Source organism: Muntiacus reevesi, chromosome 7, assembly GCF_963930625.1.
Source record: "Muntiacus reevesi chromosome 7, mMunRee1.1, whole genome shotgun sequence".
Taxonomy (NCBI): Eukaryota; Metazoa; Chordata; class Mammalia; order Artiodactyla; family Cervidae; genus Muntiacus; species Muntiacus reevesi.
Window position 1 is genome coordinate 25,257,827 of NC_089255.1, and position 22,246 is coordinate 25,280,072.

At 53.6% G+C, this 22,246-nt stretch overlaps 2 protein-coding genes across 10 annotated transcripts in view; one reads left to right on the forward strand and one right to left on the reverse strand.

Annotated features, from left to right (window-relative positions):
• ZNF219 (zinc finger protein 219) lies at positions 1 to 10,037 on the forward strand. 6 transcript variants are annotated; one of them, XM_065940849.1, is made up of 6 exons: positions 1 to 335; positions 5,408 to 6,815; positions 7,124 to 7,255; positions 7,474 to 8,631; positions 8,954 to 9,036; positions 9,991 to 10,037. In XM_065940849.1, exons 1-4 carry the CDS (start codon positions 126 to 128, stop codon positions 8,076 to 8,078), a joined length of 2,355 nt encoding a protein of 784 aa, XP_065796921.1. In that variant the 5' UTR covers positions 1 to 125; the 3' UTR covers positions 8,079 to 8,631; positions 8,954 to 9,036; positions 9,991 to 10,037. The 6 variants fall into 6 exon arrangements, with proteins under 6 accessions (XP_065796921.1, XP_065796920.1, XP_065796924.1 ...); XM_065940848.1 differs by having other exon boundaries at positions 7,474 to 9,036; positions 9,991 to 10,028; XM_065940852.1 differs by lacking the exons at positions 8,954 to 9,036; positions 9,991 to 10,037 and adding an exon at positions 5,032 to 5,123 and having other exon boundaries at positions 207 to 335; positions 7,474 to 8,913.
• Positions 9,036 to 22,246, reverse strand: part of ARHGEF40 (Rho guanine nucleotide exchange factor 40) — a 21,520-nt gene continuing 8,309 nt past the window's right edge. Inside the window, exons 9-24 of one of the 4 annotated variants that reach the window (XM_065940845.1) lie at positions 19,842 to 19,937; positions 19,616 to 19,731; positions 19,117 to 19,243; positions 16,971 to 17,093; positions 16,751 to 16,894; positions 15,647 to 16,257; positions 15,311 to 15,545; positions 14,864 to 14,950; positions 13,840 to 14,055; positions 12,973 to 13,143; positions 11,984 to 12,161; positions 11,151 to 11,255; positions 10,781 to 10,924; positions 10,144 to 10,274; positions 9,696 to 9,741; positions 9,036 to 9,575 (exon numbers count right to left, since the gene is read on the reverse strand). In XM_065940845.1, coding sequence (XP_065796917.1) covers positions 9,700 to 9,741; positions 10,144 to 10,274; positions 10,781 to 10,924; positions 11,151 to 11,255; positions 11,984 to 12,161; positions 12,973 to 13,143; positions 13,840 to 14,055; positions 14,864 to 14,950; positions 15,311 to 15,545; positions 15,647 to 16,257; positions 16,751 to 16,894; positions 16,971 to 17,093; positions 19,117 to 19,243; positions 19,616 to 19,731; positions 19,842 to 19,937 — 2,526 coding nt within the window. In that variant the 3' untranslated portion in view covers positions 9,036 to 9,575; positions 9,696 to 9,699. Of the gene's footprint in view, positions 9,576 to 9,695; positions 9,742 to 10,143; positions 10,287 to 10,780; positions 10,925 to 11,150; positions 11,256 to 11,983; positions 12,162 to 12,972; positions 13,144 to 13,839; positions 14,056 to 14,863; positions 14,951 to 15,310; positions 15,546 to 15,646; positions 16,258 to 16,750; positions 16,895 to 16,970; positions 17,094 to 19,116; positions 19,244 to 19,615; positions 19,732 to 19,841; positions 19,938 to 22,246 lie in introns of all 4 variants that reach the window. The other 3 variants (XM_065940844.1, XM_065940847.1, XM_065940846.1) reach the window with 3 other exon arrangements.

The following is a 22,246-nucleotide window of genomic DNA, read 5'->3' on the forward strand; positions in this document are numbered from 1 at the left end:
GCACCCCGCCCCTGGCGGCCGCCTCTCGCGGCTCCCGGGGTCCCCTGCTCCTAGTCCCCGGAGCCAGAGCCCCGCTCCCGCTCCCGCTCCCGTGCGGCTCCCAGCCCCGCCGCGCCGCCCCCCGCATGCTAATGGCCGGGCCGCCTCCCGCCGCACACAATGCGGGCCGGGGCCGGGGGCGGGGGACCGGGGAGGGGGCGGGGGCCGGGCCGGGGGCGGGGGGGCCGGGGCCCGGCGCATCTCCCCCGGCCCCACGTAACGCTGACGCCCGCGCCGCCGGCCCGCCGCCCGCCGCCGCCGCCGCCGCCCGCTCCGCCGCCGCCCGCCCGGGGCTCGTGAGTAGCCGCTCCCCCCACTCCCGGCCCCCCCTCCGCCACCCGGCCCCCGCCCCCGGCCCCCGCCCCCCCTCCCGGAGGGGGGGCCCCGCTCCGCGCGCCCGGCTCGGAGCAGGTGCAGGGGGCGGGGGCGGGGGAGGGGCGCCGGCTCGGCCCCAAGCAAACTTCGCCCAGAGCTCCTGGGGGGGCGGGCTGGGGGCGGCGGCCACGGAAGCCCGGAGAGCTAGGGGGGCCTCGAAGGAGGGGGGGCAGGTGGGGGAGTCGGGAAAGCGGACGCCAAAGGGGAAAGGCCAGCGGGGGTGGGGGGGGCGGTCGTCTTTGTAGGGGCCCGAAGGCAGGGCGCGAGGGGCCTGGGGGTGCCGGGCGGCCGAACTGGGAACCAGAGTGGATGAGTGCCCCCCGGCCCAGGTAGGGCTGATGGAGGAGGAGGGGGAAGGGACCCAAACTCTCCGGGAGCGGGGGATGGGGGAGGGGAGAGGATGGGGGGGTGCTTCCCTCTCTGCGTCCCAAACAAAGTGTCACAAAGAGCTCGGCCGGCGGCAGCGGCGGAGGCGGCTGCAACTCAGCTTTTGTTCTCCGGGCCCGGGTAGCTGAGCCTTGGCCTCCCAGTCTCCCAACCCTGTCCCCCATCATCCTTCTGGTTTATCTTCCCCGGGAGGGGCCCGGGGTGCTGCTAGAAGAACCTCTTGTGCAAGATCAAAGGTCTTGCCCTACTTGCCAACCTGCTTCTGGGAGGGAGATTTTCCCAGAGTCTTTCCTACCCGCTCCCCACCCCCTAATCTGAGAACTGAGGTTCATATGGGTGCTGAGACTCTGACCTTTCTAGGGTCAGCTCCAGCTAAGGGGGCTTAGGGCGGGCTGCATGCCCCTCCCCCAGATGCAGTTCCTTCAGAACTTTCAGAAGAGGGGTCAACTTGGGACATGCCTCTGGGATAAGATTCACCATGGTGGGGTGGCTGTAGGTGAGCAGGTGTACCTCCCTCTCACCTCTTGCTATCCATTTGAAACCCACAGCTGAGGTCTGTAACCCCCCACTCAGGGTAGTGAGGATGGAAGGAAGGAGGCTTTACCAAGAACGCAGTCTAAAAGGTGGGCAGGCTGTGCTATGAGGTCAGTTTTGGGGGTGCCATCTGAGCGGTGCAGTTCAGAGGACCATGGAAAGGAGGCCATGAAAGTGAACTAGTGGCGTGTCCGTGTGATAAAGGTGGTCTTGACTCTAGACCCCCTAAGGAGTTCCCTTTCAACTCCATCTAGTACAGCATTAATCATAATTGTTAGAGGATTTGGAAGGTGTAAAAATTCTCGGAGGGAAAAACATCGAGTATTAGAGATGACCAGAGACAGAGACCTAGTCTCTGTCCTTCAGGCCCTATACTTCAAGTCCTGAACCATTGCCCCTTACACTTTGACCCTAAAAGCTTTTGAAACACAAAGTTTGAGAGAGAATCTTCATGGTCCTCCAGACAGCAGATGCATCTATGTACTTGGCCCTGTTGTTTCTAAGAGTCTTCTCACAAACCCTTCCGTCCTTCCCTACTCAGTAAGGTTTGATGATCCACACCCCCTTTCCCACCAGGTCTCCTAGCACATAAAAGGAGTTGGCCTATTGCTTTGGAAAGATTTTGGATCCCTATCCCTGGCCCTACCTCCCTGTAGAACCCAAATAAGGGCAAAATAACCCTTGATTCCCACTGAGGGTGGGAAGTAGGTCAGTGCTACTGCTTGGCTCATGGTTGGTGTTTAGGGCCTGACTATAGAAAACTCTGATTATTGCCCACGGGCAATGCATGTATGATCTGGGTTCCAGGTCAGTTCATAAAATCTGGGGCTCTGGGGCTCAGTCAGTACTTTCTCCTACTGAGAAAAACTTGTGGGATCAGGTTCTTGGGACCTCTTTGGTGAGGAGATGATTCTGGAGATCTTGACTGAGCCTAGGAGGGTCTCTTAGTGGGTTTCGTTGATTTGAGGCTACCCTCTGGGGAAACTTTCTGCTTGGGGAATTCAGCTTCACTTTGAGCCTTCTTGTATATCACTGCATTTCCGTCCTGGAAAACTGCTATGTGCAAAGCAGTGTTTTTGTTTTGTTTTTGGGAGGAAGCTTTGCCCGATTCCTACTCTACTTGCCTTGGTATGAGATCAGCCTCCCATGAGGTATTTTGTTTACTATCCTATAGGCAGTTTTAAGGGCCCTAGAATCTTCTCAGAATCAGAGTATGTGCCCATAGGTTAGTCAGCTATGACCATGCAGTATTCCCAGCCTCCTCCCCCTCCTCCCCCACCATCTGGTTCCTCTGAATATACCAGATTGGCTGTACACCAGGATGTTCCGGGAATCCCCAGGAGAGCAACAGAATGTGATGGACCCAAATATGATGCCTCAGTAACTCATTCCAGGATGTACGAACTGTAACTGTCAGAACACTCCTTATAGCTAATTAAAATTCTTCTAGTTACATCTATTTTCTGTTACATCTGTCTATTTTCAGTGACATCCAAAAGGCCAAAATAATCCCTCTGGTACCACTGGTTTCTTTTTCCCCCTCTACGGTTTCCAGATAAGAATTTTTAAAAATCCTCTGGCTTTTCTCTTTGCCTTATGTGAGGTGCTAAAATGGCAAATGTGGCCCCTCTAGCACTTGATTGCTCTATGGTATGGAGGTGGCCAAAGAGGCTCCTCTGGTAGCCCACTGCACTCTCCATGGTACTGAAGGAATGACCATTTGTTTCAACATCTCTCTGGGGTCCAGAAGAGTCCTATGACTCAGAACCACAAAACTTTTGAACTGGAGGGGACCATCAGTATAAATTAGTCTAACCCCCTTATTTTACAGATGAGTAAACTGGGAAGTTAAGTGATTTACTGAAGGTTGCAGGGCTATTAATGATCTGACTGGGCCCACAATAGTCTTGTGTACCCCCTCAGTCCTACACTAATTCATCTTTCATTATATTACTTAATGAACTCAACAAGGCTCTTGGTCTCAGGAAAGGGGCTTATTTGGAGGATCCAGAAGATGAGAGTGGATGCCTTAATTTGGACCTGCAGAAATAAAGATATTAAAAGTTGTGGTGGAGGTTGTTTAGTGACCTTGGACAAAGACATTTTGTTAATTAATCTCCCATTAATAAAATTCCCATCACCCAGATTCCACATGTAACAGGTACCTGACCCTTCATAGAGTCTTATCCCATCTACTAAACGTCAAAAATTAAAGCATCCTTGGGTCTCCAGAGCCTTTTTTTTTGCAGGGCTGGCCCTAGCTCAGTTCTCTTCTGTTACAATTCCTTGAGCAAAATAATGCTGAATCCTTTTCTTTCTCTGTAACCAATTTCAGTTTCACAATGCCTATTGTAAGGAGGTTCTTTATACCTCAAACATTCTGTCTCAAGCCAAAAAAAAAAAAAGAAAAAAATTCAGGTAAGGTCCACATTTGTCTAGCTTTGACTACATACAGTTCTATATGTAAGCAAGAAAGACAGACTAGATGACTTCTGGTCATTCTTCTAGGCCTATTTCCATGAATCTTAATTCTGGGGTTGCTTCTAAGTCCTAATGCTAACCTCTGCAGCTTAGAATCAGGAGATCCTCGCCCCCCACCCCCACCCCCAAGTCCTCTTCCTCTCGGTGCTCTTCTCCTTTCTCAGAACTGGAGCTCTGCACATCCCAGGCCCAGGGAATTGTAGCCTGGAGAATTTTAACCCTTTTCAGCTCAGAGCATGTGCTGAGCCCCTATCTGTGCAGATGGCCCAGCCCCGCCCCCCGTCCCTCACTCCAGCCTCTTGAGCTCAGAGCCAGTGTAATCCTCCTCTTGTGTGAGGGAGCCTCTCCCCTGCAGAGAGGAGGAAAGCCTACCTCGGAACAGCCCTGGACAAAGGGCCTGAGGTGCCCCGTCAAACTGCAGGCTCCAAGGTTTGAAACGAGGGGATGAATTCTATCCGGTATTTGCAGTTTTTAACCCCTTCCCGAGACCAGCAGCGCCTCTTAACTTCCACTCCTCCCCCAACTCTCTCTTCATTCCCTTTCCCTCTGGCTCTCTCCCCCTTCATGCCCCTCCCCCTCTGTCTGTCTCCAGACTCTGCTGCTGGGAGGTGTTTCTCTCCCATGCATGAATGAGTCTCTGTAATGAATGGAAATGAATGGATCAGGAATCCAGGCGGAGGGAGGAAGAATAAGGGGGAAAGACAGAAAGACAGGATAAAGGCAGAAGGAAGAACTATGGAGCCTGCAAGAATGTTTGGCTGGCTGGTCAGTTAGGGGTCTGAGAGCAACTGGTCCCACTTGGATAGCTGAGGAGCATGGCAAGCCGACCCCATTTGCTTTTCCCACTGCACAGCCCAGTTTAAATGAGAGAAAAGTATACTGTGATGGTCTCTTCCACCACCAGGGTGGCGGAGACTTGGGTGGGGGGCGTGGTGGTGGTGGTGGTGGTGATGGTTGTTCTGGATAAGGCATTTAAAATGAATAATTTGGGGGGAAGAAATCTGGGTTATCAGGGAGCCTTGTGGACAAATAAAGTAGTACAAGTTTTGAAGACAGCAGCCTCCTCCTGTCTCAGGATGTAAGGGAGGAGAAGGGATAGATTCCAGGGTGCTAAGAGCTTGGGGCTCTTCGGAAGAGGCTGGGGTTGGGGTGACTTTTCCCACTGCTGAAAATCAGGGCTCATCCTTTGCTCCAAATCTGTCTCTCTTGCTTTAGCTCTTCAGCACCTGTTGCCTTCACTAGCAGCTTTCCCCCCTCCTCTTCCGTACACTCCTCAGAACCAAAGAATGTGAAGGGGGTCCATGGAGGTGAGTGAGGCTCTGGCCTGTACCTACAAGTACCTGCAACTACACTTCCTCCCCTCCTTACCTCTCTTTCTGTCTCTCTGGCCTCCCATTATTATTTCCGTGGTCCCAAAAGCTCAGTTCCCATTCATCCCCCAGCTTCCTCGAGGTGAGTGGGAGGGGCCCCCGGTGTTCTTGGTTCAGGCCCCGATCCACCCTCTCTTGGGTTCCTCTGGCTCTCCATGTCCATGTCTGCCCCACAGCTCTCCCTTCTCCACCCTTCGCTCTGTTCACATCTTTCTCCACAGGGCTCACGTCCCCGCGCTCCAGTCGGCCACCTAGCGCCGTCGCCCCCGGCTTTCGACGGCGAACTGGATCTGCAGCGCTACTCCAACGGGCCAGGCGTGAGCGCCGGGTCTCCAGGGATGGGAGCAGTGGGCTGGTCTGAAAGTCGCGCAGGCGAACGGCGCTTCCCCTGCCCTGTTTGCGGGAAGCGCTTCCGCTTCAACTCTATCCTGGCTTTGCACCTGCGGGCGCACCCAGGCGCCCAGGCCTTCCAGTGCCCACACTGCGGCCACCGTGCGGCGCAGCGGGCGCTGCTGCGCTCACACCTGCGCACGCACCAGCCCGAGCGCCCGCGAAGCCCCGCGGCGCGCCTGTTGCTGGAGTTGGAGGAGCGCGCTCTACTGCGGGAGGCCCGGCTGGGGAGACCGCGAAGCTCAGGGGGCCTGCAGGCCACCCCAGCCACCGAGGGCCTGGCGCGGCCCCAGGCTCCTTCGTCGTCCGCCTTCCGTTGCCCCTTCTGCAAAGGCAAATTTCGCACCGCGGCGGAGCGCGAACGCCACCTGCACATTCTGCACAGGCCCTGGAAGTGCGGCCTGTGTAGTTTCGGCTCCAGCCAGGAGGAGGAGCTGCTGCACCACAGCCTGACGGCCCACGGAGCTCCCGAACGCCCCCTGGCGGCCGCCTCGGCTGCACCCCAGCCTCAGCCTCCACCCCAGCCTGAACCTAGATCGGTCCCCGAGCCAGAGCCGGAGCCTGAAAGTGAGGCAACCCCCGCCCCCGCTCCTGCTGCTCCCGAGGAGCCCCCCGCGCCTCCGGAGTTCCGCTGTCAAGTATGTGGCCAGAGCTTCACGCAGTCCTGGTTTCTCAAGGGTCACATGCGCAAGCACAAGGCCTCCTTCGATCATGCATGTCCTGTTTGTGGCCGCTGCTTCAAGGAGCCCTGGTTCCTGAAGAACCACATGAAAGTGCACGCCAGCAAGCTGGGCCCACTGCGTGCTCCGGGGCCTGGTTCCGGGCCTGCCCGGCCCCCCCAGCCTCCTGACCTGGGTCTACTTGCCTATGAGCCTCTGGGCCCTGCGCTCCTCTTGGCCCCGGCGCCCACCCCGGCTGAGCGCCGTGAGCCTCCGAGCCTCCTGGGCTACCTGAGCCTGCGAGCCGGCGAGGCGCGGCCCAACGGTGAGGGCGCTGAGCCCGGGGCTGGCCGCAGCTTTGGAAGCTTCCGCCCCCTGCCCTCTGCTCTCCCAGCCCGGGCTCGCCGGCACCGCGCCGAGGAGCCAGACGAGGAAGAGGAGGTGGTGGAGGCAGAAGAAGAGACCTGGGCCCGGAGCAGGGCGGTGGGCCCTCTGGCTTCCCTGCCCTCGCGCCCAGGCGAGGCCCCGGGGCACTCTGCGCCTGCCGCGGGGGCCCAGGCGAGGTCCACCGCCACGCAGGGTACGTAAGGATCTCCTCTAAGGGGTTCCACCTTGTGGCCCGCTCTGACGCCGCCACTGCCCTCCTGCCCCCTCCTTTTACAAAGCACCTGCCTCTCATTTCTCGGTTTTCCTCCCGTAGAGGCTTTACGACCCTTTGAGGGCACAGTCCAACTCAGAGCTAGTTCGAACCTCTCAGGTTCCCGCAAACATTTGGTTTCCTCCTGGGCTAGGAGGGGAAGCAGTCCTGTGGGTGGGTATGGGGGCGCATGGACCTACTAGAGTTAGGGCAACGGGTCCCTCTGACTTCTTGTAATGTGTGTATTGCAGAAGAGAATGGGCTGTTAGTTGGAGGGGCCCGGCCTGAAGCGGGCCGGGGGGCCACCGGCAAGGATTGCCCCTTTTGTGGAAAATCCTTCCGCTCAGCGCATCACCTCAAAGTGCACCTGCGAGTGCACACAGGTGAGGGGGCAACCTCCGGGACGGGGAGCGGGCTGAGGTCAGGAAGCGGGGGAGGCGTGCGGGTGAGAGCTACGAGAGACACCTCTTAATTCAAATCCGAAGGGTGGGTGAGGCAGTGGGTTTTTTTGGCCTGGCCCAAAGGCCTGTACGTGGAGTGAAATGCGGGTAGGGGCGGGCAGTGATCGTGACTCTGGCATCATCGCACCCCTCCTCTCCAGGCGAGCGCCCCTACAAGTGTCCGCACTGCGACTACGCGGGCACCCAGTCCGGCTCGCTCAAGTATCACCTGCAGCGCCACCATCGGGAGCAGAAGAGCGGAGCCGGCCCCGGGCCACCCCCAGAGCCGCCGCCCCCTTCCCAGCGGGGTTCGGGCCAGTCGTCCGCAGCCAAGCCGGCTCCGCAGCCTGCGACCTGGGTAGAGGGCAGAGCGAGCCCCCGGCCTCCCGCGAGTGGCGGCGCGCCGGGGTCCCGTCGGAAGCCCGCCAGCCCCGGGAGGACCCTGCGCAACGGGCGAGGCGGTGAGGCCGAGCCCCTGGACCTGTCCCTGCGGGCAGGGCCGGGAGGTGAGGCTGGGCCAGGGGGTGCCCTCCACCGATGCCTCTTCTGTCCCTTCGCCACTGGAGCCCCCGAGCTCATGGCCTTGCACCTACAAGTGCACCACAGCCGCAGGGCTCGGGGCCGCAGGCCGCCCCAGGCCGATGCATCCCCGCCCTATGCCCGAGCACCGTCACGAGAGACCCCTCCCACTCCTCCGCAGGAAGGGGAGGAGGGCCCCGGGCTGTTGAGATCCGGAGAGGCTGGGCTAGGGGGCCAAGAAAGGTAGGGAGCCCTCTTAGGGGGCCGGTAGCTTAGTTTCCCCCGCCGGAGCGGGGCAGCGGTAGAGGTAGTTGGGTAGAGCAGCCAGCAGCGGGCAGCGTGGGACCCATATCCCAGCCCCGGGCGGACCAGAGGTGGAGGGGCAGAGAGCGTGAGGACGGTGGGCGGGCGACACCCACCCAGCCCAGGGGAGAGTCACAGTGCCTTAGCAGTGGCAGGGGTGAGGATCAAAGAACGGGGTCCCAGGGCTGGCAGAGAGGGGTGTTCCTGCGGAGGGGCAGCTCTGCCAGTCTTTGCTGGTCCATAGGCCTGAGAGTTTATTTTTGTACAATGGGTGGGGGTGGGGGGCACTGCACCCTTCTAGCCCCTTCAGGGGCCCTGTAGACGTCGCTATTTTTGGTACGATTCCTGTCATCCCTGTCGCAGAGTTGTGTCCCCAATAAACAGGTGTCTTGAGACACAGGCCACTGTGTCTGCCTGCCTATGTCCTGTCCTCCTTGGGCCACTGCATCCAGAAAAGAGTCGTTTCTTCAGGCACTTTTTACCACCCAAAGAGCTTGGTAAGAAGCTTGGGCTTTACCCTCAGGCTTTGGCTTCAGTAGCTCTGGGGTGGGGCCCATGAATTAGTATTTTAACAAGTAGCCTATTGTTCTCCTGTACTGTGATCTGAGAATGTCATCTTGAGAAGCTGCTGGATGGTGCTAGACCACAGCTTGACTGTGACCAGCTCAGCCTCAGGAAGTGCATGCAGAATGAGAGGAGGAATTTCAAGCCTCTGGAGGCCATTCCTCTGGGAGGGTGCACGTTCACCCAGGCCCAGCTTTCTGCCAGTAAGGGGGTACAGTGTACCTTGCAGCCTTGGCTTTATTTTCTGTGTTCTAGTTAACGATCGGGTGAGCGGAAGTGCTCAAGTTAGTGGTATCACTTCAACCCTGAGGTCTGCTCTAGCTGTTCGGAGACAAAGTGTGAGTAAATATATTTAATATAACAATAGTATTATAATAACAGTAATTACATATGTAAAGTTTGCAGTTCCCTGCCCCACTCTTCTGTAAATGGTTTACATAGCTCCGTGTCCTATGACCCCCGCCCCACCCCTCTAAGAACGGAGTTGCCAGGAACTGGCAGAGATGAGTCTTCTCAGGAAGAGTCAGGGGCGGCATGAGGGGAGAACACAGGCTATGGAGGCAGGGCTGACACGGAGCGGTGTCCTGGGAGTATGCACTGGCCCCGGATGGGGAAGGACTGGACAGGGGAAAATTTCCCCACCTCCAGGGTATAAAGGCAAGCAAGTGTGGACACTCTGGTTCTTGGAGGAAGGCACCTGGCTGGGAAGAGTTAGAGACAGTGGTAGCAGGGAAACATACTAGTCCTTTGACCTCCTCTCTGTCCAGGAAGCAGAGGGAAGGACTTCAGTGCTCTTCCAGTCCTCCACTATGTGCCCTCAGCATCCCAGCCCAAAGTGTGCTGAGAGGAGGGACGGTAGCCAAGCTCCGGATCTTCTCTGGAAGCCAGGAAAGAAGAGGGAAGATGGGTTGGGAAAGGGAAGAAGCTGACTCCCACACAGCTGGGGAAGGGAAGGGGGAAGGATGTAGGATGTGGTAGAAAGGGGGTACCAACTCACCCAGTCACAGAGGCGTGGTGGGGTCGCTCAGGGCCCGGGTATGGCTCTGAAGGAAGAGAAACTAAAGTGAGTTTAAAGCATAAAAAATTATCTCTTGTATAGAGAGGTTATATAACCCCCCCCTCTCTCCCAAGTCTGTCAATTAGTTCACCCTTTTTTCCTCCTCATCACTCCTGAATTTTGCTGATTGAGTCCAAGTTCAAATCAGTGTGTTAGAATTCTCCCTTTTCTCTTACTCTTGCCCTACACTCCTTATTAAAGATTCTTTTTCACTTCTGACCTTCATCCCTCTCAGCCAGGCCTGGAGGAGAGGAGAAACGCAGACTGGACAATACATCCATCTAACCTGTGGCCTTGTGGGAACACAGGCTCACTGGTTCCTTTGCCCCTCATGAGCTGAACGATCAGAAGAGCCCACCCCATTCTCAGCACTACTGCAAGGACTTACCTGACGGGATAGCCCTAAGATCCCTCCACTGGACAGAATGGGAGTGCTGCTCCCAGGGTGTGGGGGTTGCAGGCTGGGGCTGTTTCTCGGTCCTGGGGACACATCTCCAGAAGAGTCAAGTGTTTCTGGGGCTGGAGGGGAAGCTAGGGTGAGAGCAGAGTACAGAACCCCTCTAGATTACCTTAAGCAACCAAGCTGCTCCATCAGGGAAGAAAAAGCTCCATAGCAACAGGAAGCTGTAAGTCACCATAGCAATCCAGTTGCAAGAGAACCCCCCTACCAAGAGGCAGGAAATTGTCAGCGGCATCATTAGAGCAACCAGGGAAGAAGCGACAGGAAACTATAAGGATTGCCGTGGTGAACCAGGAGGGTACAACAGGAAGCTGAAGCAGTTTCCATAGAAACCCAAGGAGCGCTAGAGAGAGAGGTACAGAGGAAGTGCTTCTTAGCAACAGGCTGCTGTAAGCATTACCCTAGCAACCAGATGGAAGGCTCTTTTAGCAATGGGGAAGCTGTACATAGTTGTCATGGCAACCGGGCCACTTGGCTAAGAGAAAGGAATTGCTCAGCAGCAAGCAGCCTGAACATCACCATGATGACCCAGCTGTTGGGAGCCACCCCTTGAGAGGTGCCTCACCCAGGGCAATTTGCTTGACGTCCAGATCCCAGGCCTCCTCCTCGACGCGGGCAGGCAGGGAACAGGCTCCCGGGGAGAGACCGGGAAGGGAGGGGCCGGCATGCTCAAAGGATGACACGGCCACCGAGGCCCGGGTGCGGGCGGCTGCAGAGAGTGGGGGAGGTGGAGGGGTGGGGCGCTGGTGTGGGAAAGCCCTCCTGGCTCCCTGAAAGGACCCTCATCTCCTAGAGGGCCTCCCAGTCAGTCCCACAGTTTCTGAGAAGATACATCCACCTGTGACCCTTCCTCTCTTTCCACCGCACCTCCTCACTGTGCATTCACTCTCAAGGTCTTGACTTCTGGGGGCCGCCCCCAGCACTCTGGCCCTCACCTCTTCCAGTGAGCAGGGCGCTCAGTGTCCGCTCCCCAAGTGCTTTGATGTCCAGGAAGGGTTTATTCCCAATGCCCATGGAGACCATCTGCTGCACTCGGAGCTCTAGGAACAGAGACCATGTTACCAACCTTCCCAGCTCTTCATTCCTCATTCTCATTCCCTTGGCGTCTCTTGTTACTCTCCTGTTGACTGTTACGACCTGGGTGATGATGGTGGTCCTGGACTTCCCGCTCAGACACCTGTCTCTTCTCTCCTACCTGTTGCATCCTGCCCATTTGGCGTTTCTGCTACCCAACTTCTCTTCTAATACTCACCTCCTTCCTTTTATCTTGGGCATTAAGAGCAAAATTCCCATTTTTACATACCTTTATGGTTTATCAAGTGTTTCCGTATATATCACCTTATTTAATCCTTCCTATCATATCAAGACGTAGATGTTACTTTCCACTTTTCAGATGAGTGGAATGAGAATTAAAGAGAATTAAAAATGAAAAACAAAAACTAGCAAAACACTGCTCAAAACAAAACAAACAACCTAGGCCTGCTAACACAGAAATTAAGTTCTGGAAGGTAAGGCAGGTGCACTGAGCACCCGCTGACTCTCTTTTGCCCAGCCATTTGTGCTCACCTTCCTGAAATTTAGTGGCTTCCTCTTTTCTTTTGGTACACCTTAGATTAATTTCTATCTCAGCAGTCTCTTTCATGTCAGATCTTGAATCTTCTCATACATCCTTCTCCATCTTATACCCTCTTTTCCCCAGGCCCTCTCCATCTAACCTCCTGCCATAACCTTGATCCCAAGCACACCCTCTCCTGGTTCTGCCCGGTACCCTTGTTGTGGGCTGCCTGTCTCCACAGCAACTGGGCAATAGAACTTGTCCACTTGAGTTTGATCTCTGGTGAGGCTGCCTGCAGGGTGTACGCCTCTCGTGCACGCCGCCGCCGAAACCACAACTCAAAGCAGAGCCCACTGTCCCCGATGTTTTCTGTTAGCCCCATGTCGGCAGTCTGAGAAAGAGCAGAGGAGTGTGGGTGAAAATGAAGTGCGTCCTGGCTAGATGGTACCATGTGGAAAAGCACTACACTTAGCTTGGCATCTGGGAGATGCTCAGTAAATGTTTGCTCAACACCTACCCCGTGCCAAGTGCTCTACATTTAGCCTTCATAACAACCGCGATTTACAGAAGGGGGGCTGTGTAATACCCAAAGCATCTTGTCCAAAGGCTTATCATAGCTTATTAGAGAAAGTTCAAGCCCATGGCTCTGTTATTCTAAACCTAAGCTTTTTTCTCTATACTGGACTCTGTTGGAACTAGTATAGGAGGACTAAGTCAGAAAAACTCTTAGAATCATGCCACATTGCCTGATCTGGGACTAGGCTGCTATTGATGTTTATTTGGATATCAAGGCTGTTTCCCTAAAGCAAAGGCCTCCTCCCTCCTCTTGGTTTCTTCAGGTCCATAAGTTAAGCTATATTTATAGTGTCCTCTCTTCATTCATCCCCCAGGGACCATCCCTAACTCAGAAAGCATGTGTGTCCTTAATGGGAAAGGTCCTCCTCCCTTCTGGTTTGGAATGCCCCATGAATCTCCTGTGTGAATAAGAACCCCCTGCAGTAGATCAATGACAAGGACTTCTGTCACCTTGACACTCTAACCTGAGTTTGATTACAGGCCAAAGCCTGTTCTCCATGATACAGATTCTGAACATGGGTTGGGATTGCGTTTTCTAGGACATCCTCCTGAGTTCTCAAGAACAGCATGATTTCCCGTCGTGTCCCTGTGGCTTCCCACCACCACCCTGCCCACAGGCGTTGTACCTTAAAGGCCTGCTTGTAAACGAAGGTCTCTGATCCCCCCTCAGGGCCCTTGAGCTTGCTGAACAGGAGGAGGTGCTCAAAGAGAAAGACATGACGAAAGCACTTTTTTCGGCCACAGATGACTGTGAAAGGGTCCCGGTGCAGGAGTTGTCCCTGCTCCTTCAGATCTATCTGGGGAAAGCAAAAGGAAAAGTCATTGGCCCTGGGGCCCTTTATATATATTTTATGGGATGTAAAAATGGGCTTTATAGGGCAAGGGGCCTAATGCACTGGTTCTCAGGCAGAGCGAGGAAATCAGGGAAGCCCCTGGCCTAGAATCCATCTACTGGTCACCAGGCACGGCACATCTGTCATGGTAGCACAGCCCTGCCTCTGAAGACAGAAGATGTATCACACAGTAGGGTTTAGAGCCTCCAGTGGGTAAGCCTTTGCATGTTGGGAACCAAAGCACCATTTTGCCCCAGGAAGAGAATCAAATCAGTCAAGACCTGAAGGAAAAAGAGGTGTAACCCAGTGGAAGTAGGTTTCCAAGCTGTTCTGGAATAGGGCTGGAAAGAGACTAAGGAGAGGAGAGTAGTTATGTGTTGAGTGTTGAGATACAGAATGAACTGCATGGTAGATGTAGGTAAGAATTAGCAAAGGAATAGGAAAACAGATGGGATGTCGGGCAGAACACAGCTTCTTTATTAGTAGATGAGGAAAATTGAGGGCCAGTGAAGTGCAGTGACTTGACCAAAGCTATCCACGTTGTTAGAAATGAGAGCCTGGGGCCCTCTGACATTGAGTTTAGCTCCCTGGTCACCAGCCCACACTGCTTCTGAGGTCACAGGGCGGCCTGGGCTGGTGCATCTGGAGTCATGCCCTTACCTCACAGCCACGCACCGCCTCTGCAGCCAGCAGGTCTCTGCCACGGATCTCTTGTTCCTGGAGCAGCTGCACAGCGGCCCCCAGGGCCTGGCGCTCAGAACTTGGCTCAGGCCCAGCTTCCCTCAGGAGCTCCTCTAAGAACCTCCCATACCTGGCGAGCTGCTCCAAGGGCTGCTGCAAGGCCCGGGGCAGGTGAGGACCCCCCTCCGAGGTACCCTAGTATGGGGAGGAAACAGGAATGAGGGGAGGTGCTAAGACCTTTGGGGAAGATGGGCAGTACTCTGGGTTTTTAGGGGTAGATCAAGTCCAGATGGGCTTCCCAGGTGGTTCTAGAACCCACCTGCCAATACAGGAAACTTGAAAGACTCAAGTTTGATCCCTGGGTCAGGAAGATCCCCTGAAGGAGGACATGGCAACCCACTCCAGTATTGCCTGGAGAATCCCATGGACAGAGGTGCCTGGCAGGCTACGGTCCATAGGGTCACACAGAGTCGGACATGACTAAAGCAACTTAGCACGCACCCACAAGCCCAGATACGCCCAAAGGTAAGGTGAGAAAACTTTCTGCAGAAAGAAAGGAGGTAGGAGGCCTGCATGAGACCCAGACATCCTCTATATCTTAAAGGAGAATGGAAGAGGAATATAAATAATCCCTTGTATTCTCCAGCTTTTAACTTTTGAAGTCACTTTCACGTCTTTTGATGTGAGGTCTTTTGACCCTCCGAGCAGTCCATTAGTTAGATGTAGTGAATACTGCCCACTTTTACTGGATACAGAAACAGTGGCCCGGAGGAATCAAGACCCTTGCCCAAAGTCCTCAGGTGGACCGGATGTGATCCCAGCTTCACCTGGTTCCCAGACCAGTGCGTGCCCCATCCTCAGCAATTCTGGGAGATTACTGGTAGCTGATGCTCCATGGCACGTCTAGGAAAGCGTTTTTTTTCCCCTGAGAGATTTTGAGGTTGGCTGAATTTTACATCTTCCTGGCTTTTCCCCTCCTCATAAGAGGAGGAGAAAAAGTTACCTTGGTTGGGGGGCTGAGGGCAGCCAGACCGGTCTCCAGTTTGTGCCGGTGCTTCACGTACTGGGCATAAAGGCTGAATTGGTCCCCCTGTGCCAATAGGGAAGCAGTAAGTCATCTCCATGAGGCTCTGCAGACCAGCCTCTCCCTCTCCTCCTCCACATCCTGTGAGGCCGGAAGGAGGGCCCGGCCCCCGGGGAGCACTCAGTCTGCCTGGGGAATGACAGGCTCCGGTAGAGACAGCAAAGGCCAGGCAGCCCTGAAGTTGGGGGGGACACAAGAGGCGGAGTAGATGCAGGAGCCCAGCAAACAGCACTAGGCCCCAGGACCTGGGACTGCACATGCCAGTAGGGGGATGGGGAGGAGAGAGGTACTGAGAAGGAGGGACCCTGGATGGGGCTGAGACATGTGAAGGGAGAAGCCCTGGAAGAAATTTAGAGGCTGACTCACATGGCGAAGGAAGCAGGCCCCAATGCGCAGGGGGTGGGCGGTGCAGCCCTGAAGTTCCCGCAGAAAGTGTGTCCGGTGGAAACTGCGGAGCCTCTCCCGGGCGCTCAGGGCAGCGGCCCAGGTGCCCCGCAATTCTGGGGTCAGCTCAGGCCCCGGAAGTGGCACTGGCTCACTCAAGGCCGCCACATATTCTTGCTCACAGGTAATCAGCTCAGACACCAGACGCTGCTGGGCGCTGCAGGTACCATAGGGAGAGACGGGAGGCTGTGGCATGGGAGGCAGTCGCCACCCCGACAATGTCACGTTCTTTTCCTGCGGGGCAGCTTGGGCTCTCACCTGATGCTCCTCTTGCGCTCCATCCGGGGGGTGCCCACGCCCCAGGGCCCTTCTGGTCCCCCGACTCGGCCCAGCAGCACGTGTTCCCGGGGTGAGCACGTCCTGTCTACCACCTCTGTACTGGTGACCTCCAGGCCTCGGATCAGCACAGTCCTTGGTGGTCTGCCTTCTGCTTCTGGACCCAGCTCAGCACCCTCCTCCTCATAGTCCTCCCCACAGGGGGCCAGGGAGCAGTGGGACGGGGCTGCCCGTGGCCCGGGGCTGCTGGGGAGAAGCAGGGAGCTGAGGCTGGGTGAAGGGCTGTGGGGGCCCCGCGGGGCCCCTCCGCTGCTGGCACTGTCTGCCCGTCGTCGCCGTTGGCCCCGGGGACTCGCCTCCTCCCCCAGCTGTTGCTGAATCCTCCTCTCAAGCTCTTGGCAGCGGGCCCGGCAGCGGCCCCATTCTCGCAGGGCTGCCGGGCTGCCCAGGTCCAGGGCCAGGGCCCGCATCTCCTGGAAGGTGCCAGCGCTGGGCTCTGGGGCGCGCCGCAGGGCCAAGGCTGCCAGCACCGCCTCCCGCCCTGGTCCCGCTCCTGCCAGCCTCGCAGAACCTTCGTCCACCCATTCGTGTGCCTGCAAGGCCAAAGGGATGGGGAGTGGGGACAGGAAAGGGTGAGGTCCCGGGCCACTCCCGCGAGCTGCCCCATGGCAGCTCCTGTCCTCCTTCACCTGATGGCTTCCCAAGGCCCAGCACCACCACCTCCTCTCAGAACACCTCCCCTCACTGTCCTGCATCACTGCCTACTGTGTTATTCTGAGCTGGTGTGGAGACAGAGGAGCCTAGATGAAGATGGCCAATACACAGAATTTACAAGTGGCAGACTCTGTACTGAGTGCTTATTACATACCACTTATATAATCCTCACGCAGCCCTGTGAGGTAGGTGCCATGAGGCACACTTGGGTTTAGTCTCCTGTCCCAGGTCATTCATCAGGTGGGTGATAGAGCCCAGAGCCAAAGCCCAGGGGAGGCCTCCTAAGTCCTGGCTTCTAACAGCTCCCTGATCAGGTTCTCCGGGCAGAAGAAAGGTGGCGGTGGGCACCGGAAGAAAAGGCTTGGCACATACCTGCTGGAAGAAGCGCTGTAGCCGCAGAGCCCGATGGAGGCCACTCTCCACCTGCTCCAAGCGCTGTTCAAAGACATCCAGAAGCTTCTGGGAGGCAGCATCCTCTTCCAGGGCCAGAGTCTCCCTTGCCTGAGCCAGGCGCTCCTGGAGAAGCAAGGCTGCTCTGAGGCCCGGCCCTCAGTCCGGCAGTCTCCCCTTCCTCCCCGCTCCCCCTTCTCACCTGAACCTCAGCACTGAAAGCCCGGAACCGTAGCTCTGTCTCCTGCAGGGCAGGCAGGGAGTCCCCGGGCACGGCAAAGCTCGCCAGCTGCTCCTCCCCGGGGCCCGAGAGCCACTGCAGTGCCTGGGGCAGACGGTGGGAGAGCAGGGCCATGAGGGAGAATGGCAGGGCGAAGGAGAGCTGAGGTCCAGCTCCTGCCTCACCACCCTAACTTGCAGAAGTTGGGGGAAAACCACATCATCTCAGCTGTCAAGTGGAAATAACAGTGAGTGGTGATAACTTCCACAAGGGTCAAGCGAGAAAGTGAGGAAGAGATCTTTGTAAAACACAAGTTGAAAGGGAGGCTGGGCTGTTAGGAAGCACTGAGAGACCTGTGCTAGGGTTCCAGGGCTATGCCTGGAGGTGAAATAGATAAAACTAGTGTGAACTGGAGGCATGAGGGCCAGAAGAAATTTCACATTTACAGAGCCTAGTGACGGGGGCAGGAGTTCCAGGGACTGGGCCTGGAGAGACAACTCAGGTTTGTGTGTGTGTGTGTGTGTGTAGCTCTGGTTGCCTATTATGGGGCTCTAGGAACTCTCATGTTGGTTCTGGGATGTTTGACCAAAAAGGGATGGTAATTCCTTCCTCTGAAGAAAGGCTGGAAGCTGGGGCAAGACAGCCTGAGGACAAGAAGTCTGAGAATGTTCCCAATAACCTGTGCCAACAATAAACACTTCTGCAGTCCTCTGCTGAAATCATTTGATCATTCTAATGCCCTCGTGAGGTAGGCCTTACTGTCACCCCCATTCTGCAGACGAGGACGTGGGAATTCAGAGATGTTTCACGGCTTGTCCAACTTCTCACTCTTAGCAGGGCACAACTCAAACTGAGCACCTTAGACTCCAAATCCTGTGTGCTAACAGTTTTTAAGCAGGAGGAAAACAGCTAATAAGCAAGCAAGCAAACGGTAGGGGAAGCAGGGGGTTAGGTTTTATGTGAAGCAGAGTGCCTGGAAGAGGACTCCATCAGATTACCCTGGTGGCTCAGATGGTAAAGCGTCTGCCTGCAATGCGGGAGACCTGGGTTCTATCCCTGTGTCAGGAAGATCCCCTGGAGAAGGAAATGGCAACCCACTCCAGTACTCTTGCCTGGAAAATTTCATGGATGGAGAAGCCTAGTAGGTTAAAGTCCATGGGATCGCAAAGAGTTGGACACGACTGAGTGACTTCACTGGTTCACAGACCTGGATGCTGGAATGTGTGTGTGTGCTTAGTCGCTCAAGAATCCTGGAGTGAGTGGCTATGCCCTCCTCCAGGAGATCTTTCCAACCCAGGGATTGAACCCAGGTCTCGAATCCAAGTCTCCTGCATTGCAGGCAGATTCTTCACTGTCTGAGCCACCAGGGAAACCCAGATGCTGCAATGGAGGAAGCTAAATATGCAGAAATCTCAGAAAAAGGCAGCCCTGCCCCTACTCTCCTTTGTCATTGACCCTGAGATGACCCTTCCCCTGAGGCCACATGCAGTCCATGAGGTGATCACTCAGTACACTTAGGAGTTATGGAGGAGCAATAAGATTTCAAATCTCCCTTTACCCTACAAGATAGGGTGGAGAGCAAATCTCTCTGGTGCTCTTAACCCCAGGAGAAAAGAATTAAGGTTCAAAAAAGCAAGCCTTATCATAAAGAGACTTCAGTTTCTAAGGCATTTAGCAGCTTCCATCATCTTCTCTTTCTAAGGTGGAGGGAGGTGGGACCTTTCCAGCCTCAGGTTTGGGGATGATATTGCCTAAGGGGTGGACAGAGCTGGTGTCAATGGACATTTGTTATTTCTGAGCTAAGGAGGTAGGCTATCAGAATCAATAGACTCTTCCTACAGTCCCTGAGGGCACCCGAGCATCTCACAATTTCTAAGGATCCTTGATCAAATATCAATGATGGGAAGGGGAGTTCTGGCTTCTCTTCCTTGCTGGTGCTGAAATGCCATCTCCCTCTTGCTGAATCTCACACTGACCATGATCAACTTCCAAGGAGATGAGGAGGGAGGGAGAGTTGTTCAAGCCAGGTTAAGAGAACACCATCAACTGTAAGTATCAGTGGGAAAAGTGTTGCTGGAGGCCAGGCCCTCGGGTGGAAGGAGACACGGGGGAGGGGGTGCTGGGTCACCTGCTGCAGTCGGTGCGAGCGTTGCCGCTGCTCCTGCTGCTGCACGTGCAGATTGGAGAGGCGCACGAGCTGGTGAATGGCTTCATCTACCTCTTGATACAGTGCAGCTGGACCTGGGCCTTCCAGCCTGGGGAGGAAGGGGGGCAGAATTAACCACTGCCCCTGTCAAGCTCCCCTGCAACCCCATCGCATCCTTGCATTCCAACGTGAGGGGTGACACAGCATCCTAGTCAGCAGATGGGCCGGTATCTGAATCCTGACTCTTCCATTTACTGACTGACTTTGGCCAAGACATTAAACATTTCTGATCCTCCAAATCTCCACTGATAATCACGACTAGCACCTGAGGATGTTATGAGGGTTGTAAATGGAGAAGCATGATATCCAGTCCAGATACCATGCTTAGTAAGAATTTTCTGGCAGCTAAGTTGAATTGGCAGTTCTCTGCTGTGTCTCCATCATGCATGTCCACCTGCCCCCGTGCACCCATCCCCCGTACTTGCTGCTGTGGGTGGAGCGCAGCTTCATCAGGATGGCTCCTCCATCCCTCTGCAGTTCCGTCAGCCGGGGATCTGCCAGTACCTTCTGTAGGGGCTCAGGCATTCCTATCACCTCCTGGTAGGCAGGGAGAAATTGACAGTTAGGGTTCCACCAGAAGGTCCTCAGCTCAGCTCAGCCCCACCCCACCTCCACCTCATGCCCTTTTGTCCCATCTCATTTCATACCTCTCCCTCTGACTCTGCTGCTCTCTCTAGCTCCTCAATGGCTTGCCGTATAGAGCCCAGCACGCCTCGGCACAGGCGGCACAGCCTTGCCACTTGCTGAAACAAACACACGGGGATGGAGTCCAGGGACAGAGTCTAGGATAAGGGGCCTAAGCCCGAGGGTGGAGGTGGGGCAACCCTAGAGACTTTTATGAGGCAATGCTGGATTCAGTTAGTAAGTAGGTTGTTGCTTACTAACTATATGACTTTAGGCAGGTCCAGAAAATTCCCTGAACCTCAGTGTTCTCAACTGTAAAGACATACCAGATTTAAAGGTTTAAAGAGATGACCCTACATAAGCAGTTAGCATAGGGCTGACACGTTTTACAGCTTAGTAAACAGGAATCTCCTTTCCCTCATCTGCACTGCCTCTTCACACTATAAAACCCCCCTCTCTGCCTATTCAGATGCACTTCCCCTTTGATCCACAGCTTAGAGACCATGTTACAGACCCCCTTTAATACTCAGCTCATATCATATTCAGACCTCTTTTCTTGAAGACAGCATTCAGATTCATAAAATCAGAGATGTCCCAATTGGTGTACTTTGTGGGCAAAAATCTTGAGGCTTGAATGTTGGTGCAGGGAGCAGGTACAGGAAGGCACCATCTCCAGAAGTAAGTAACTTGTTACAGGTCATATGGAACCAGAATCAGCCCCTCTGAGTCAGCTTTTCCTAGAACCCCAGTGACATTCTGCATGTTTCTCCTGTAGTTTCTATCTTCCGCCAAAAATGATATGTTATTTAATGTCATGTTAAGAATCACAAAAAGAGAAGATTATAGGGCCAATATCACTAACGAACATAGATGCAAAAACACTCAACAGAACATTAGTAAACCAAATCCAACAATACATTAAAAGGACCATGCATCATGATTAAGTGGGATTTATTCCAGATATGCAAGGATGGTTCAACATCTGCAAATTAATCAACATGAAACACCACATTAACAAAATGAAGGCTAAATATCACACGATCATCTTGATAGATGTGGAAAAACTTTTTCACAAAATTCAATATCCACTTATGATAAAAAAAACCTCAATAAAATGGGTAAAGAGGGGAACACTTCAACATCATAAAAGCCACTTATGACAAACCTACAACGAACATCATACTCAATGATGAAAAGCTGAAAGCATTTCTTCTAAGATGAGGAACAAGACAAGGACATCCATTCACATCAGTTTTATACAACATAGTTTTGGAAGTCCTAGCCACAGCAATCAGAGAAGAAAAAGAAATAAAAAGGCATCAAAACTGAAAAGGAAGAAGTAAAACGGTCACTGTTTGCAGATGATATGATACTATACATAAAAAATTCTAGAGAAGCCACCAAAAAACTACTGTAACTCACCAATGAATTCAATAAAATTACTGGATACTGAATTAACATATAGAAATCGGTTGCATTTTTATACGCTAACAATGAACTATCAGAAAGAGAAATGAAGAAAACAATTCCATTTATAATAATATCAAAACAAATAAAATGCCTAGGAATACACCTAACTAAGAAGGTAAAAGATTTGTACTTGGTATAACACATCGATGAAAGAAACTAAAGATGACACAAACAGATTGAAAGATATACCATGCTCATGGATTGGCGGAATTAATATTGTTAAAATGTCCATACTTCCCAAGACAATCTACAGATTCAAGGCAATCCCTATCAAAATATCAATGGCATTTTTCACAGAACCAGAACAAATAATTCTAAAATTTATATGAAAATACAAAAGACTCTGAATAGCCAAAACAATCTTGAGAAAAAAGAACAAAGTTGGAGGTATCATGCTCCCTGATTTCAAACTGTAACTACAAAGTTACAGTAATCAAAACAGTATGATACTGGCACAGAAATAGACACACAGATCAATGGAACAGAATAGAGAACCCAGAAATGAATCTACACACATATGGCCAATTAATCTATGACAAATGAGGCAAGAATATAAAATGGAAAAAGACCATCTCTGCAATAAATGGTGTTGGGAGTACTGGACAGCTACCTGCAAAAGCATCAAACTGGACTACTCTTTCACACCACGCACAAAGATAAATTCTAAATCGATTAAACACTTGAATGTAAATCCTGAAATAACAAAACTTCTAGAAGAAAATATAAGTAATATGCTTCTTGACATCTTAGTATTATATTTTTGGATACATCTCTTTAGGGAAGGGAAACAAAAGCAAAAATAAACAAATGGGATTACATCAAACTACATCGACTTTGCGCAGTGAAGGAAACCATCAACAAAATGAAAAAACTCCCTACTGAAGGGGAGAAGATATTTGCAAACAATATATCCTATAAGGGGTTAATATCCAAAATATATGAAGAACTCATATCAAAA